The sequence below is a fragment of the Podarcis bocagei genome (assembly GCF_964188305.1).
Source record: "Podarcis bocagei genome assembly, chromosome: 6".
Lineage (NCBI taxonomy): Eukaryota > Metazoa > Chordata > Lepidosauria > Squamata > Lacertidae > Podarcis > Podarcis bocagei.
This window is the reverse complement of record NC_138130.1, coordinates 67,430,856-67,449,943: the sequence shown is the minus strand read 5'-3', so window position 1 is coordinate 67,449,943 and position 19,088 is coordinate 67,430,856. Positions and strand designations below refer to the sequence as shown.

At 40.3% G+C, this 19,088-nt stretch overlaps 1 protein-coding gene across 3 annotated transcripts in view; it reads left to right on the top strand.

The window, feature by feature from the left end:
- Window positions 1-19,088, top strand: part of EPHA6 (EPH receptor A6) — a 367,313-nt gene that overhangs the window by 236,062 nt on the left and 112,163 nt on the right. For all 3 annotated transcript variants that reach the window (XM_081198943.1, XM_081198944.1, XM_081198945.1), the window contains exon 6: window positions 14,084-14,208. In XM_081198943.1, the coding sequence (XP_081055069.1) occupies window positions 14,084-14,208 (125 nt within the window). The remainder of the gene's footprint in view (window positions 1-14,083; window positions 14,209-19,088) is intronic.

The following is a 19,088-nucleotide window of genomic DNA, read 5'->3' as shown; positions in this document are numbered from 1 at the left end:
ACAACTGGCCACCCACCTGTCTATCTGCTAATCTCATTATGATGTCAGTTGACAACTTCAAAGAGGTTCACTAGCAGCATCAATCCTGCAGCCTCACTGGCCAAGGAACAATTGGAAGTGCACTTTAAGCTCCCATTTTTTTTCTTCGCAGTTGCATCTTTATTGCCCCACAACTGATATTGCATATGATGTTAAATGTAGGTCAAGTGGGTGTGGCTTGAGGAACAGCCTTGCAGGCCAAATTAGGACCACTGCCAAGCCTAGGTCTGCGGGCCCGACCAGAGGTTCCGCACTACAGTTTTATAAGATATACAAGGAAAATATGATTGAGAGCATAAGGAACAAAATTGCCCATTGTATTCAACAAAGATCCTGGAGAACACAGAGGCTGACTTCTGCTGGATCTATATATATAAAAAGAATCGCTACATAAAAACACATTATAAAAGCTCTTAATGGAAAATTCCATTAGCAACATATCACAGCTCTACAGCAACATCTGGTGTCACATGTTTCTAACAGAGTTATATCGATATAATTGATGAGTGTAGCTGAGTCCTTTGTCTCACTTTTGCAGAAATAGCCTGGGGTGTTAAAAGTGCTCCCTGTCTATCACCCTTTGTTATACCACAAAATACAACTATCACTTTGCACAAAACTTACTATTCACTTTTGGGGTGACAGCAATGGTCCCCCTCACCACAATCATAATGGCAACACTTAATTAATGATCCCTTCCACCCCATTCAAAAAAAAGATTGCATGTGTTGTTGAAGGTTGCTCGTAACACTTCTAGGGCAAAATGTCACTGGCCATCTTTAAAAGAATCAGTGAAGATTTGATTATTAGTTTCAATGTCAAAGTACCAACGTGAGAGACAAGCTTGTGCCTGTGTATGACCTGTTGGATATGTTTACCTAGACTGTCCCATAATGCTTTATGGCATATGATAATGTTAAAATGGATGGATCATTAATTTCCCATTCAGATGAGAATATACAGAGAGGTACCTTATTGCATCCAAAGCCCACACAATCCTAGGTCTGTTGTGATTCCCAAACATCATGAGCAGCCTCATGTAGAGTGCATTATAATAGTCTAACATGTGACAAGTACATGGAATGCACTGAGGCAAGGTCTATTTTTCTCTCTTTTTTTAGATAATGTTGTAATTGGCATGCCAAATAATTTAATAAAATTTAGATTAGGCCAACCATTTTTCCCCAATGATTTTTTTTAAAAAAGTACTTGTTCCAGAGAAGTAGCCATGTCTGCTGCAGTAAAACAACAAGCATCTCGTGGCACCTTAAATACTAAGAGATTTATTATGACATGAGATTTCATGGATTAGAGCCTACTTCATGCAGTTGACAAAGTGGGCTCAAGCCCATAAAAGCTTTTGCCACAATACAGTTGTTCTATTAATGGGTTCTATTAATCATAGAGGACTTGGGCAGTGATAATGTCATTCTTTTACTAAATAGGCCTTTTGTGAAAGTCATCTAACTGCACTGCACAGTATGTTTTGACTTCGAAGGCAAGCTAGCAGGCAGGTTTCTGAGTACATTATTTATTTCCATAAGTTGTAGGTGCATTTAATACTGAAAATTGCCTGTACAAAGTGAGGACCTCGGGATAATATGAAAGGTGTTCAGCAACTGATGGGAATAAAGTAACCATTCTTTACCTCTGTTGATAATCCTTTGGCCATATGAATGTTTGACCACATTTTAAATTCTAAACATTATATACAGCTCATAAATCATCATTAATCATGGCACAACTTCAGCAGCCCAGGTTCTCCTCAGAGTCTGATCAATGTTCTTCTTGGAGCTTGATGAGGGGAATCTCCTCAAATAGACAGCATGTATGTCACTTTCTTCCTACTCACTTCTTGCCACTTTACAAGAATACCAAAACACTATTTTTAGAGATATTACTTATTCTTTGCTTTTTATTCAATTGCTATTCAGGACATCAGGCATTCCTATTTCAGAAGCATGATTCTTAAATGTTGATATATAATTAATAGTACTGTAGTTTTGAACATTCATCTGACCTTTTTATTTTTTTAATTGACAGGACTAAAACTAAACTATTTTTCAGTGACTGATCATGTTCAGTTCCCCATAAACTCAGTACCCTAACTTACATATCACAATCACAAGTATAAACTGCTCCCCCCAATCCCTGCTCCTGCTTTTTCTGCAAACTAAAACTTCAGCCTTCATTCATCTCACAGAACCAGAGCATTATGAATTCCACTGAAAAGTCCCCTTCTGTCATAGCCACCATCCAGAAATCTGAATGGGAACATATAGGGAAGATTACAATCCAAAAACCAATTAGGCTCTTATGGGGAGAGGCAGCACACAAGGTATGGAGATCCTAAACCATATAATTTAGATTTTTGACAGTGCTGCTTATTTCATTGCACATAGAATCATAGTAGAGTTGGAAGGGAGCACGGTGATCATCTAGTCCAACCCCCAGCAATGCATGTGGGGTTTGAATCCACGACTGACATTAAGAGTCTCCTGCTCTAACAACTGAGCTATGTATTTGATCTTATTGCAATCTTTAAATGTGCCATGTTAATTGAAGCAATGGTAGCAAGCTGTCTCCCCCCCCCCCCGCCAATATTTGTGTGTTTGTGCATTTCATTGCAAGGTAGCAGATTTTTTATGCACTTGGTTTCAGGACTATGAATGAAGGATATAATATAACAGGCTGTTTTCTGGTCTGGTTTCTTGAATGCTTTGTTACAAATGTTTGGTATAACCTTGATCCAATGACTAGATTTCTGTCTATGTCTGAGCCCAGTTAAGTATGAAATCTTTACCACACAAAGACTGGCATAGGTATAAATACTTTAAAGAGAGTATAAAGGAATCTGATACTGCAAAACCGGTAGACATGAAAATCTAAAACAAAAACAAAAAAACCCTCTACATAGATACTCACGCTGTATATTTATACATTATTATCCTGTTAGATAAGTGGGAAAGCTTATAACCCTTTTGGCAACCAGCTCTCCTGTTAATATGATCTCAACCAGTGTTCATACAATTTGGCTAGCTAAAAGCTATTTAGAATGGCAATAGATTTCTTGTAAATTTAGGCAACTGGTTTTAATTGGGCCATGTTAACAGCAAGAAGAGAAAGACAGCCTCTGGGACAAAACTGAAAGATGAGATGTCAGTGAGAGAGCTTCATCCTGGCATACACCATAGTTTCTCCTCGAGGGTAGTAATTTGAAGTAATGAGTAGTCCTTGTTGAATGACCTTCTACATCTGTTGCACTGCCTATCCAATCTGTAACTCACTTTCCATCAATTGCACTTTTAGTACAATTAACTGTGCCATCAAAAGACCCTGAAAATGAACAGCACACTTTTTGCATATGTTCATAGCTGTTTAGCCCAGGATTGTGAGGTGGCAGAAGTCCATTTAAAACCTTCTGCTTGTGCCAAAGTGCAATTTGTTGATTGAAGAATGTGCATTGATATAGTTGGAAAAGGATGGCATAGCGCGCTTGGTATGCTGCTGCAGTTCACAGAAAATGATTAGAGATTTGAAAGCATGCTTGAGTCAGCTTACTGCTGGAGTGCCACCTGGACTATGCATGGCATTCAGAACTAAAAGCCCCTTCACCACCTTAGCATCATGTTAAAAATAAATCTGCTATTCTTCTGCCTACAAAGAGAAAGGACTGCTTTGTTGACCCAAATGTTTTATTTATCCATTTTACTTTGTTTTCATACCTGCGTTGCTACAGTCCAGACTTTTCATTTATAGTACTTTGTTTTTAATGCCACTTGTTACTTTTAATTTAAAAGAAACCAAAAGTGCCTTGATGTTCCTTATCTAAAATTGTATATTCATTATTCATGACACATCCTTGCAACGGGAGTAAAAATTTGCTACTGATCTAAGCATATTCAGTATGAATCTAAAATCAAAGAACACTGAGCTTAATGTCATCCAGCAGCTTCAGAAAATCAACAGCAGGTTTTCCATTAATCACAGTAGGTTATCGTGATAGCACATAAGGCAGCAATCCTATACACCTTTACCTGGAAGTAAACCTCTCTAGAATTATTTCTGCATAGACATGTATAGGGTTGCACTGCAAAAGTATGTGGAATTTTTTAGCCATTAAATTATTATTTTTATGACAGTAACTGGCAGATTATCACATGGCTGGAACAAAAACACTCTATACACCCTCAAATACCTATTGTATAAATTATTGTTTTGCTTGTTGGGGGGGGGATCCTGTTCATTACTTTGGAGTCTTGACCAAAAATTGGTATACAAATAAACAGATGGTGATGTTGGTGAAGCTGATGATGATGGCGGCACAGCCACAAGTGTTGTCTCTGGCATATGCATCAGTGCAGAGTGTGTGATGTTGTGGTACATATGTGGGGTGCAGTTCTGTATACATTTGCTCTGTATACAGAACTGCAGCATGTGAAGTAATCTCAAGTGGACCCCCATAAATTATTGGATTGTCAAGAAATATTGTTAGATTGTTAGAAATCTGTTAGTTCCTCAATCCTAAATTTTGGAAACGAGTATCAAAACGGAACTCCTGCTCTAGAGGAGTGCATTCACAGGGTTCTGTGACAGCCTACTTTTTTTCTCTTCTAATACCAGATTACTGTGGTCCACAGATCCTCACACTGATCCGTAGGGTGCGTGCACTCAGCAACTACTTCCAAAGATTTCTCCGCAGTTACCTGTGGAATATGTTATTTGTTCTAAATTGGGAGCCTGTGGAAACTTTTAGAGAGGGATGAGTTTTGAGAAATAGTGACTTATCAGCTTCAGGCATTGATAGGAGTTTCATGGCCCCTTGTGCATGGGGAAAGCCTCTCCTCTTCCCAGAGGTGAGTGGTTGTGAGCGGGAATCGCTTCCCGCACTTGCAGGAGGGGGCGTGGCCGGGACCCCTGCATCATTGGACTCCTGGGCCCACGTCATGCCCCCGGCCGGCCAATCTGGCGGGCCAGGGGGTGTGGTTTAGCTGGATTTAAATGACAACGGGCCCACGAGCTCTCCCTTGCTTTTCCAGCTTCCATGAATCACCCGCCCTCCCTCTAGGTTTTGCTTTACCTATGAACTTAGATTGGTCACCTTGGTTGTCCAAGGGGCCTGGTAGGAATTTTTTCCACTTGGCAGATTGGCACCAGCCACTTGTTTTTTTGTCTACCTCGTAGCAAATCGTCACAACTTTGTAAGGTTTGGCAGTTAGGCATTGGAAAATGTGTTGTGTGTTGGAGGGGAGGTTGTGGCCATCACCTATCCCTCCCCTTGAAGGGTATTCCGTTAAAGGAATCCAGCAGTCGTGGTTCCTGTCCGACGCCCAGGTGGTGGCTAGGGCCATGGCATGACCTTCCGGTGACTTCTCGGGGAAAGCTTCCAGTTGATTCGCATTAACAAGCTCCCCCTACAGGTTGTTAACCCTTCTGTGACTCCCTGCAGAGCGGGCAGGAGTCAAGTATAGTCTGTTCAGATCCAGTGCCTAAGCCAATACCACTCACATTCTGTAACCAATAAAGTTGTGGCCCTTTTTAGCCCATTAACCTAAAATACTTGTCTTCATGTGTCTTATTTTATCACCAAGTGGGGGCGGGTGATAAACCTCAGTTTTGTGGTGGCAGGTCTGACATTTTGCAACCTGAGGCAAAGAACAAGACACTGTCCGCCCACTCCACACATGACCACACACATGTATTTCCACATTGGCAACTGAACATGGTCTTTCCTTGCACCTTGGAGAAGTCTGTTAACTTGAGGTGCATGGGACTGACATTTTTAATATGTTGTTTTCAAAAAAGGAAATTATTTTTAATCATTGTACTTGGATACATACGCCAGTTTTTTATATGTTTCTTTTTTGAACTGCTTATAGATTGTTTCTATTTAGTGGTATATGTGATAGCTATATAAATAAATAGATAAATTTTTGGCATATCTTAAGAAAGCTTTATCAAATAGTATTAAGTGTTTGATGTCAGATTATTCTTTGCTGTTTTCCATTTATGAAACTATCTTATATAACTGCACTTCAGATTCTTGTATAATGCATTAAACCCAGACAAAGCTCTGACTCACTTTACATGTTTGTGGCCAGAAACATTTCAGAAAATAACTACACACACACACACACACACACAGAGAGAGAGAGAGAGAGAGAGAGAGAGAGAGAGAGAGAGAGAGAGAGAGACTTTTCTAAGTCTGAAGTTATCCCCTTCAAGTCAACTGTATAGGGGCATTCTAATCCCTCATAGGATAAAGGAGAATAGAGTGCACTAGCACCATAAAACATAAAATACAGCTCTTGAGGTGTTTCAGAAGTTGTTCAGATAAGACATGCTTAATGATCTAGGGCATACTACATAATGTTGTATACCACATGTAAATCATGTTTTGGAAAAGAGCTAAGTTAAGTAAAAATGTGCAGTATGAAATCTTTTTAAAACTGTAGTGGTAGTTAACAGATTTTAAAATCTGCTATCCAAAATCCACAAGAGTCATTCACAATCTTCATCCTCTTAAAGATTTTTTAAAGAGGAAATTTAGTTTCCTGTGAATAAATTATAGTTTACTTTGAAAATAGCATAGATCTTGTCCATTTCTTATCACTGAGTGCTGTAAGTAAATTGAAATCTGTTAAAAAGTAGTAGTTATTTTCAAAAACATGTTTTTATCCTAAGAATGTTTCTGGATAATACTTGTTTTATGTGCTTCAGAGCATGTGATGAACCAATAATTCATTATTTATTTGTTGCCTCAGTGAATAGTACAAGATTTATTAAGTTTATTTGTAGGAACACAATGACTCTTAGGCCATTTTTAAATCAGTGAAATGGTAGGAATTTTGTTGGTGATGATACTTCATATGCCATTGGGTTCATTAAAAATAAGTCATCATAAAGCATACAGAACATAATTTGAAAAGATAATGTTTCAACTATTCTGCAAATTTAGGAGTGCATTAATCTCTGAAGATTAATCTCTGCCACATGCTTTGGGGTTTTTCATGGAACTATAATCAAAATTAAAATAAGGAAAATAAATTTAAAAGAGGAACTTCTAGCTACAAAAAGAGGATTTTAAAATGTATTTTTAAAAGAATATAAAGTATATTATATACTTCAGTAAACTGTAATGGATCTAAGTAGTTTTTAAGATACTATTTGTAAAGATAAAGTTACTATTTATAAACATAAAATGATTGTGATGGGGCAGGAGTTATGCTTTCCTATCCAAAGTACTGCATACATAACTAGCACTGTTTCCTCATACTGAAGTTGGTCAGAAGGGCAATATAATACATTAATTAGTGGTGTGTGAATCTCTGGTCACCTACAGCCACATCTTTTATTTGATTAATTAATTTAAAAGCATTCATAATTGCCAAGCAGGAAACACCATCAGAGCACTCCTGACATATGGTTGTCAAGCCTCTGCTTAAAGACCTCCAAAGTAGGAGACTCCACCACACTCCTTGGCAGCAAATTCCACTGTCGAACAGTGTCAGGAAGTTCTTCCTAATGTTTAGGTGGAATCTTCTTTCTTGTAGTTTGGATCCATTGCTCCGTGTCCGCTTCTCTGGAGCAGCAGAAAACAACCTTTCTCCCTCCTCTATATGACATCCTTTTATATATTTGAACATGGCTATCATATCACCCCTTAACCTCCTCTTCTCCAGGCTAAACATGCCCAGCTCCCTTAGCCGTTCCTCATAAGGCATCGTTTCCAGGCCTTTGACCATTTTGGTTGCCCTCCTCTGGACACGTTTCAGTTTGTCAGTGTCCTTCTTGAACTGTGGTGCCCAGAACTGGACACAGTACTCCAGGTGAGGTCTGACCAGAGCAGAATACAGTGGCACTATTACTTCCCTTGATCTAGATGCTATACTCCTATTGATGCAGCCCAGAATTGCATTGGCTTTTTTAGCTGCCAATATAGAAGAGGCAAAGGAACCTACCCAGACCATTAGCTCTTGATCTGAGGCCATTCTCCAGGTGCCTTCTTTGAGGATGGCTCAGAGGATGATAGCAAGGGGTGGGGAGGGGCTTTTGAGTTCCTCCCCATCTGTGGAAACTCTGCTCAGTGATGTCTGTCCGGTGTCTTCACTGACATATATTTGCTGCCAGGTAAAAACTTAGTAACTCTCCCCCACCCCCAAAGCTTTTGTTGCACTACAGTGATGATGTTTTTGTTAGTATGCTGCCAAAGTTGTTATCAGTTGGGGGGCAGCGTTGCTCTGTATATTTTTAATGAACTGCATGGTGTTTTGTATGAATATGTCCAAATTATGTAATTATGTGTAATAATAAATTTATCTAGCTGTGCATAAATAAAAGTCCCCTTACAACAAAATATTAAAAACACAATGTGCAATAATAATTAAAAACAAACAAACAATGTCTAGAAACAGCTTCCTAGCATAGAGGTAACATGAAATACCGTAATTTACAGGCCAGATTTAAAATCCAGTTAAAAAGCCTACTAATTATTATTATTATTATTATTATTATTATTATTATTATTAATGAACACCTTCATGATTTATCCTAGGATGAAATATGCATTCAATTAAATCCAGTAGTATGGATCCTTTGACTTGTTGATCCAGAGATTTGTATATATTCACATGTAAGTGTCAGTGCTGGTTCAGCTGCAGGTCAGCATGGAGACTCAGAGACGAGCAGTAAAGTAAATTATTTATTCAAGAAAGCAGTATATAAGCAGAGAAACCTCCATGTAAGACTGGCCTCCAATAACACAGTTGCCAGGACTGACTATTTGACTATAATTCGGTATTTGAACAATTGGTATTAATAATTGTATTATAAATTGGTATTGTTATAATGAGGTTTTATTGGACTGTAATTGAAAACTAATCAAAATTATTTTTAAAAGAGGACTGGTGACCTGTGCTTCCTACTTCTCCCTCAGTCTTCTCCCCAGCCTAATATCTCCCAAGCAGCCTTAAGCTGCACCTGGGAGGAACTATCTGTGCCCTTTGTTCTGCTGCAAGCAAGGTTCTTCAAGGCCTTGGAGACGGGGGGGGGGGTGACTTGCTACAATAGGAGGCAAGCTCCATGGATGCTTCTGCCACCTCTGGCCCCTCCTTCCCGACTTCATGTCCAGAGTCTGAATTGCTTCCTGCCTCTGGTTCATCTCAGACCCCTCAAGTGTCTCAATTTAATTAGGACATCTTGAATTTACAGAAGCTCCCCAGCTTCTGATCCCAATCTGGGATGCCCCAGTTTTCCCGGATGCTGCTCTAGACTGTGTGGCATCTCCCAACGCGGAGAGGCCTGGAGTGACCTTCTGGAGGCCACTCTAGGCCGTGTGGCGTCTGGAGATGCAGCGTCTCATGAGCAGGAGGCTGAAGACAGCAAGGTAAGAGGGGGGAAGAAGGGAGAGGGCAAGGAAGGGGGTCAGTGGCAGGGAGGGGGCGAACAACTGTTGTTTCTTCAACATTCAACCATTCTACCACTTCTTCATCCTCTGACCTGTGCTCAGTGTCCCACCACCAACTCCCCTGGCTCTGAGCCTTCCTCCTCTGTGGCTTTCCTAGGGGGCTCTCCAGCTGGCACCTTCCACAACTCCTCATCACCCAGCCCTGACAGTAAGACCCATTCATTTCTCTGTAGAACGCAATTCCATTGAAATGAATAGAAAAACATGTCAAGCAGAGGAGATCCATGCGTGCACTGGAGCTTCTGTGCCTGGAACAGATTGTCAGCATGTGTATCACTGTGTTCCAGTATTTTGTGTCCCGTTGCTAAGAATATAATGGTTTTCTTTTTCTGTCTTTCTATTACTTCTCCTTGCAGACTTTATAAAAATAACAAATGAAATAAATAGTTTTGCAGCAGTGAATTGAAATAGCATTTTTCTCAAGTCTAGTCTGTGAATGACCTTAGACTCTATTTATTGCTATATATGAGATAACGTTATACTTACTGTCAAACTTCATAGCCATTGTAATCCAGTTATAGAAATAAAGGTTGAGGCATTTCTTATAAGAATAATAGTATTTTCTGGCAGCACTGAAAGTACACATTTCTGCTGAAAACCTCAATTGCAAAGTTAGAGTGCACAAAGTTGTGTAACACATTTTATAATTAACAGTGTTTGGTAATATTTATTTCTGCCAACAATTTACCTTTCTTCTTCACCTGACCATATGCTCTTAACAAGGAAACAAGTTGTCCCCCTGCCCTGCTGCCTCCTCTCTTTTCTGTGCAGTTTACTTATGTACCTTTCAGTTGTTATCATTGGTTTTGAGATGGTCATCTGAAAATAGAAATAGGACATTATTGTACCATGTGTAAGGTGCACAATCACTGGACTAGAAGAAGCACTTCTTATATTTTCAGCCTGATTCCTATCAAATGTGGTGTTATTTTTTTGACCAATGGATATGTTAAAAATTATAGTGTTGGACCAGAAATAAAGTATTTCAGTGTTATGGTTTAGAAAAAGGATCGTAGAAGCCAGGAAATAAATAATCAGGAACTTCCTACCTGGGAATAAAGTCATTTTTAAAAACTTGGTGACTGGCCATAACATACAAAACATCAAGGATTTCAGTTTAACATTTTTATTACTGCATGGTGATATAAAAAACCTGACTTGCCAAAACTATGGTAGAAAAATGACCATGCCACTTTGGAATCTATTCAGAAAACTCACTTTTGTCTCAAATCATCCTGCAATGATTACCAAAGTATTACAGTACAGCATACATAACACTTGCTATAGAGATGCCATCAAAAATAGCCTTCCTTGCTGTAAAGTTTGAAAACATGGTCTGACAACAGTTTTTTGCATACTGTGTCTCTTTGCCCCAGCTCCACATTCCTGAATATAAAGAGTATAAATATTTGCAACATGATAACCCAGATTTATAGGGTAGTGTTTTCAATCATTATTATGAAAATGGACTGAGGATTAGTTGCAACAGAAAAGCTGTATTTGATGGTATTGCCATGGTAAATCATGATTGGCTGAATCCACACTTGCTTTCCATAAGACTGAGTATCAACTTGGGCGTCCTTTTTCTGGTGAACAGTGCATGTTTGATCTGCCATTAGATTCTAATTGTGGCTGGGTGATTCAGTTCATTTTTGGAAGGTTTCTGATGTGTTGCCTAGTTGGGTCTTTGTCTGCGGTGAATTCCACAAGTGATCTTTCCAGGAAAAAAACAGGCAAGAGAAAATGTTTTGTGTATGAAAAACAGTCCCTGATATTGAATCCATCAATGACCCCCATCCCTATAAGAAAACAGCTGAAAAGGTCAGTATAAAAAACAATGCAGTTTCAAACCAAAACCGTCAGGGGTCTTCAAGTTCCTGTAAAGCAATACTGAGGTCACATCAAGGACTGCAGACCTTCAGTGGCACTTCATAGGGAGAACAATTTTGCTGCAGTTGTGTATTCGTGGCATTGCCATGGTGGACATAGTTTTGCTCAATAAATAGGACAGAATGAAGGAAGCTTGATGGATCTAATAGTAAAGAAGCCCTAAGAGATGTCAACATTTGAGGAATAGGAACAGTGAAAAGGTATGGGTGAAGTATCAGATGGGTCCAGGAGGGTTAGCTGTACTAGCTCATTGGACCAAAGGGGTCTAGAGCTGCTAAGTATTGCTTCTTTAAATATATTGTATTTTGCGATACAGATACATAGAAAGTTGTCTTATACTAAGTTAGACCATTGGTCAATTTAACTCAGTGTTTTCTACACTGGCTGACAACTTCTCTCCTCTGACCTAGAGTAAGTGCCACAGAACAAAGTAGGTTTTACTTTTGAATAAGCATACATAGGCTGTGCTGTAAAATCATCCTGGATTTGATGGGTTCAGGTTTGGGGAGTGAACTGAGTATTTAGTGAAAGTTTTCAATTAAGCTAAGAACAATCTGAGTCCTTTGTTTGCATGTCTATATATTTTAGCTATATTGCTTGGGGAAATTCTTATAGCATCATGGAATGGATGGCAGATTTGGATTTATGTATAATGAAAAAGGAGAAAACATTGCAGGTTTTAAAAAATTTGTTTAAAGGCACTCTGATAGACCTATAATTAAAAATATTTTAAGTGGCCTGTTGGCCATTTGTAGGGTGGAGCAAAGGAATTCAGTGTCAGACTTTTGGGAGTTAGCTAGATTTTCTTGTGCTGTGGGTGGGATTGGTGATGGATGTGTGAATGTTAATTGGGTAGGATAGTTCTCTGTTTTATGTGTGTGATGATCATGCCTGTCCAACCTGTATGTTGTAAAGGATCAGATATAGACACCATAGGTTTCTTTCCACTGTTTTTTCTACTTAAAAGACAGCTCTGAACTTCCCACCACTTGAGGCAGGCGGAGCGGGAAAAATCACTAACCATATCTCATTCCCCTCCTTGACAGAATAATTGGTTTGATGGATAAAGGGAATGCAGTGCATATAATGTGACTTTGGCAAGGCCTTTGACAATTCCAGATGGCATTCTCAAAAGTAATTGGAGAACTGTGTGTTGGCAGATGGCTATAGCAAGGTAACAAATTCCAGAGGGGTAGTCGTGTTAGTCTGTTGCAGCAAAAACAACAAAGAGTCTTGTGGCGCCTTAAAGATTAATAGATTTATTGGGGCATAAGCAAGTGCCCACTTCATCAAGGGAACAAAGTAGCATCCTCACTTGAAAGATATATAGAGAAACATACATACATACATACATACATACATACATACATACAGCAGCAAGCAAGCAAGCAAGCAAATAAAACTGCAAACAGGGGAGCTATTGGGTAGCCATGGGTGTGTGATGTTTCTGTGTAGATCCCAAATGGATGCAAAATAAGACAGAGTAATTAAATCGCAACAACATATACAGTAAAATCATGCTAGATATGCTATGCTTATGCTAATTCAGCACATGTAGAGGGAAAGAAATCAAGAGATACATTAAATCTGAATTGAATAGAGCCTTCCCTTGAAACCTTTTTGTTGAATAGTGGTGACTTGAGGTCAGGATCATTGTGTCCTAATTTCTTCCACTAATTTCTGAATGCTGGCATTTTTATTTTGGATACATGTCCTTTTATTCCTTTGCATAGACAATGAACTCTTTATTCTTTGCAAACAGCATAAAACGCCTGTAAATTGTATTATGTAGTAACTTGTTGTAGGATAAGCATGGGAATAAGCCTGTGATTATGGTTTTAGGTCTGGTAATATTGTCTGACTATATAGGAACACAGAGGTGCTGCTGGCTAGTAACTTTTAGATTTACAAGCTGCTGCTAAGCAAGGACAAAATAGCCAATATCAAGGTAGAATACTGCACCCAATGAGTTCTCATTCTCTGTTATTGTACAATCTCTAGCAACACCTGGTGCCTACACAAAGGTAGAATATGGGGTAGGTCTATATGGGAACACAAGCTCTGTCAACTATCTAGGTCCTAAGTTTTGTAGGATCTTGTATGAAAATACAGAATTCTTGAACTTGGCTCAGCAGCACATAGGCAGTCTGTGCAATTGTTCTAGTATCTGTGTAATGTGCTTCCAGAAGGCTGCCCCACGGAGCAGATATGCCACAGGATTCTGTTCTGTACCAGCCGCAGCTTCCAGACCTGGGTCAGAAGCCTCATGTGGTCTCAGGAAACTTTTTCACATCTCCTATAAGTCATGCTACTTTTTATATGCCCTTTGTCACATCGAAAATGAGTATAAAGTATGAACAGATTGTATTTACTTCAACATTTGACCATTTTCCAAAAGGAATGGTGTCTATTAATTTAAATTGTGATAATAAACTTTCTCTGGGCATTGAATACAGTAGTACAGAAACTTGTTGGATCACACGTCTGTTTCTGGAGGGAATCCTGTTTGAACAATTAACTTCTTAATGTGTTATTCTGCACTATCTTCTCCATGTTCCACCCAGTCTCTTGAAAACACCAGTGTGATCTGCTGGCTATGTCTTTTGGACACCACCCCAAATTACCTCCTTGTGATAGTCTAAATATGTTGCATTGTCTTTAACCCATAGTTATCCTTTTCCTTTTCAGCACCCTCCTTGATAGGTATGGTCAGGAAGGACTGGGCTTCCCAAAACAGCATTGCCCTCTCATGGCAAGACCCTGATTTTCCTAATGGAGCCATTCTGGACTACGAGATCAAGTACTATGAGAAAGTAGGTCTTGACTTAAATGAAATAAAACCCTCAAAGCATCTTGTTTTTAACATTGTCCCTTTTTTGTAGATCAACATACAGTATAGCCTGCAGTTTTATAGATAGATTTCTTATCACCTTGTTTGAATGAGCTAGAGCTCATTTATGTGGCCTACTGTTGGCCCAGTACCTTGTCAAACTGAATTTTGGACACAGTGAAGTGGCTGTAGACATATTTTGCCATCAGTTTGTGCTGCGGTTGGCTACTCAGTCACAGTATAGCAGTTTGCTCATGTGTGATCTAAATGTTTGGTGAAATTTTCACATGAGTACTTCCATCGCAGACAAAAGGTCATTGAAAGAAGCGCTGGAAAAAGAAATAACAGCCTGCCAGGATCAAAGTACTAATATGATCAGAGCATTACTTTAATATGCATCTTTTTGCCTTAATAAGCATAATTAACATGACTTGTTTTTAATGCCTATTAATTCTGGACAATAGTAAACAAGTTAATGACATTTCAGCAGCTTGATGGTGATGGTTATGAACACTAATAAATATGTGTAACCTGCTTTCATAGTGTCTTTTTGTATGTAAACTGCTAAGATGTAAGTTAGATGGTATACTGTTGAGATAGTATATGACAAACATTCTGGTAAAGATAATAGCAGATTATTAATGTTTATGTTACCACATTTTAGTGCACAGAACAGGTTATTCCCTGATGATGAAATTAATTAGAAAAAACACCCCTTATGTGAATGGAGCTTGATGTACACTATCCCTGCACAGTTTTGTGTTATGGCCTTTGTGCACAACCACAAATTGCAACTACACTTTACTAAACCAAGCATCCTTTGGGATAAGTCCATAGTACCCATTAAAAATATGTTAATATTATGCCTGCAAGCAAATTATCATTTGCAGATTATATCCCAACAGAAAATAACCGTGAAAATGATTATCAGAATTGCTGATCTTTAGAAGTGCCCGATTGATATCCAATGCTATGTTAAAATGCTGACCTTTCTACAACAAAACCAGTCATGTAATGACTGCTTAGATGGGAACAGAACATGCTCTGAATATTTTCTTAAGGCAGATGCACGCTGGAGGGTCATGAGGACCAAGTCTGGTCTAATTCTCTTAGTTCTAACTAAGGCTGAATACTTTCGGTAGGGTTCCCCTCCCCCCATAGAAGTGGATCTCTTCCCTCCCCCATCCCACCAATGTCTCCAACAAACCAGTTTGGATATATTTGTATTGCTTCAAATTCCTGCAATAGCTATTTAACCAATGGGACTAAATTAATATTTGTGTACAGCAAGGGTAATGTTGCCCCTGTTATACACATTAATCTCTATGAAAACTGTTAGCCTCCAGTTTAAGTGTGTTATTTTTATTTTTTATTTTTACCTTATGCAATGTTCCCTTTTTAGGAGGAAATGAAATTAGAATAAATATTAAAAACATTCCTAAACATCACAAATATCTCTTGTAGTTTGTCTTTTAAAATAAAAAGAACAATGTTGTTCTTGGAGGAAAGAAGGGACATTGCAGGGCATGGGTTTCTATTCTAATCTATGTTAATGCAAGGAAGTTCATGGAATGAAATTTACCTTCTCCACCCCAATTCAGGAGGGTCCCAATCCTCCATTGAGGCTGGGGGGGGGGGGCAAAGGCTGTTGAGGAAAGTTCAGAAAACTTACCTTCCGTGAACTTCAAGTTAACTTCTCTTAGAATCCAAGCCATTTATCTTTTTGACTCAAAACCATCCTTGCCTCAAAATCATAGTGTGTAGACTATCTTCATTTTCTGCAGGCCTTACTAATGATTTTAAAGTGTCCTTTCTCCCTGCTCTTGTCAGAGCAGTTGAGTTAACAACCTATTATTATGTATTCCTTACTGAGCAGTTAATAGCTTTATAGTCTTTTGCAGGAATACACCTGCTGCTCATAAAAACATTTATGTTATAGTGGATATTTGACTCAGTTGATACATCTTGTGTTTGCAGTGACCTTGTACAAACAGCGCTCATCTTAATAACAGACCTGAGTGTAAAATATTTCTAAGTAAAATTGCCATGTATTTCATCATAGGCAGGGTGTGTGATGCCTGTTCAACCATATATCAAATTAGCAGTGGTACATTTATAATTGAGGAGATACTTTCATATAAATATATGATTTCACAACTGTATTTAAGTGGATTTGCTACACTTTAGTACACCAAAGTCTGCCCCCACCCCCCATGTGTTGCTGTGTGGACATGCATGGGAGCATTTTGTAGTAATGAAAATAATTGGAAATTTCTACTATTCAGTTTTGATTATGTATGTGACAAAAAGCCTAGAAAAAATATAAATGGGGGTTTGGATACAAAAACCTGTGTGTGGAAGGAAACTGTGAGCTCTGTTCCGTGAACTGTTGGGTTATCCAGAGGGAGGCCTCTTGCCCTGCAGTGTCAGATTATTTCTATAAGAGACGTCGTGAATATGGGAGCTAAAAACAAGTGGGCTTTTGAAAGGTCCTAAGAGGCAAAGAGAGTTTTGCACAAAGAATTGTGCAAATGAAAGAACTTCTCTGGAATGGAAACATTTATTTTTCTATGTTAGAAGCAACCCTTCCACACACAAAAAGACATTTCCTCTCATGGAAGTGCACCATTGGATCCAGGGCAAAAAAAAACCAGCAGGCTTTGACACATTACAGGAATATGTGAGCCCACCTTAACACCCCTCCCCCCAAAAAAAAAAATCAGTGTAGAATTTTACAGACTTATACTGATCTCAGGGTAGTTAACAATTATCATGGTGTCACTCAAAAAAATTATATTAGGAATGTGAAGGTTAAAATTGTTACAGCTGTTACACTGGTGCAGGGACAGAAAGTGGCAATGTCTCTCTTTCCCCCCAATCTTTCCCATTATATCTAAAGTAGGACCGAATGCATCTCACTCATTGTGAAATGTGTAACACCCAGATGCCTATAACTCTGACACATCTGTCTGTGGGAGAGATATCCAAGTTCTGATTTCAAATGTAATGCAGGAAACAGCCAGGTCACTCACATTCCCTCCTATCCCTATAGCTCTGTGTAATGCTTAAATTGCTACATGTATAGCACATGCACCCTTTATAACTGCCTAGTGACCAAATACCTTGTGCTTTGGCTAGCTCTGTATTCCAAAAACACATAACTGGCCTGCAGTGAAATAATTCAATAATAATAAACCAAAGAGATCACATGTAAGTTGAAGCAAGTGGACAAGACACTAAACTGCCTGTAATCAAAAGTGTAAGCAGAAGCTTCCAGTCTTCTCCTTGCAGGCTACCAGAGGAGAGGTATGGGAGCGACAGGGCTCACACAGGTTTGTTCTTGTAATGCTGAATCATGGTTTAGCATTATATCGGAACTCATTAATTGAGGACTGTCAGAGAGATGGAAGGAAGGTGGATTTTTTGAGTGCTTGGCTATGGCTGCTGGGGGATGGATAATGGTACATGCCCCTTGCTGAGTATGTGTATATACATATGAATAAATACATCCCAGTAATCTTACTTATTGTTTTTGTGTTATAGAAGGCTGGATCATTCTATTCTGGTCCAGTATTTAGGAAAATTGGACCACAACCATAAAGCTTTTCACTTTGCAAAAATCTAATTTTAAATTCTGCTTCTGTGAATGTGCTTTGGAAACTGAAGCTTTTCCCCCAATACCCCCCCAACCTATTTAGTTCCATAATTTCCAGAACTACTACTTCTTGCCTTTAGTTCTTCTTTCTCCCATGGTGGGGCGGGGTATCCTAGCAAGAAAAGAATGTCAATTATAGTACAGCAGTCAACTTATTTGGTACTGTGAGCTGCACCCAAAATGTATCATGTTCATGCAGCAGAACTAATTTGCAGAACCTACTTGCATATGGTTACCATAATCTACATGCCTTTTTTAAAATATGTGGATAGCAAACTAAAATAGACAGGCATTGTAGGTACCGTATTTTTCGCCCCATAAGACGCACCGGCCCATAAGACGCACCTAGATTTTAGGGGGGGAAATAAAGGAAAAAATTTTTATTTCCCCCCCAGGTGCGCTGCGCTACACCAGGAGCTTGGGGCGTGCGGAGCTCAGCGCGCCCCAAGCTTCTGCGTGCCGGCAAGGTCTCCGCTAGCGTGGGAGAGCCGGGCGCCTCTCCCAGGGCTAGCGGACCCCTGCGCTAATCCAGAAGCTTGGGGCAAGCTGAGGTCAGCGCGCCCCAAGCTTCTGCGTGCCGGCAAGCAGTCCGCTGCCGCCCCAAGTCTCCCGCACCCGGCAGGAGGTCCCGCTGGGTGCGCGAGGCTTGGGGCGGCAGCGGACTGCTTGCGCGCCCCTAGAAGCTTGGGGCGTGCTGAGCTCAGCGCGCGCCAAGCTTCTGCATCCCGGCAAGCAGTCCGCTGCCGCCCCAAGCCTCCCGCACCCGGCAGGAGGTCCCGCTGGGTGCGCAAGGCTTGGGGCGGCAGCGGACTGCTTGCGCGCCCCTAGAAGCTTGGGGCGTGCTGAGCTCAGCGCGCGCCAAGCTTCTGCATCCCGGCAAGCAGTCCGCTGCCGCCCCAAGCCTCCCGCACCCGGCAGGAGGTCCCGCTGGGTGCGCGAGGCTTGGGGCGGCAGCGGACTGCTTGCGCGCACCTAGAAGCTTGGGGCGTGCTGAGCTCAGCGCGCCCCAAGCTTCTAGGTGCGGGCAAGCAGTCCGCTGCCGCCCCAAGCCTCGCGCACCCGGTGGGACCTCCTGCCGGGTGCGCGAGGCTTGCAGACACTCGCCGGAAGCAGGGGGAGCCCTCCAGAGGGCTCCCCGTGCTTCGGGCGACAGGCTGCCGCCCCAAGCCTCGCACACCCGATGGGACCTCCTGCCGGGCGCGCGAGGC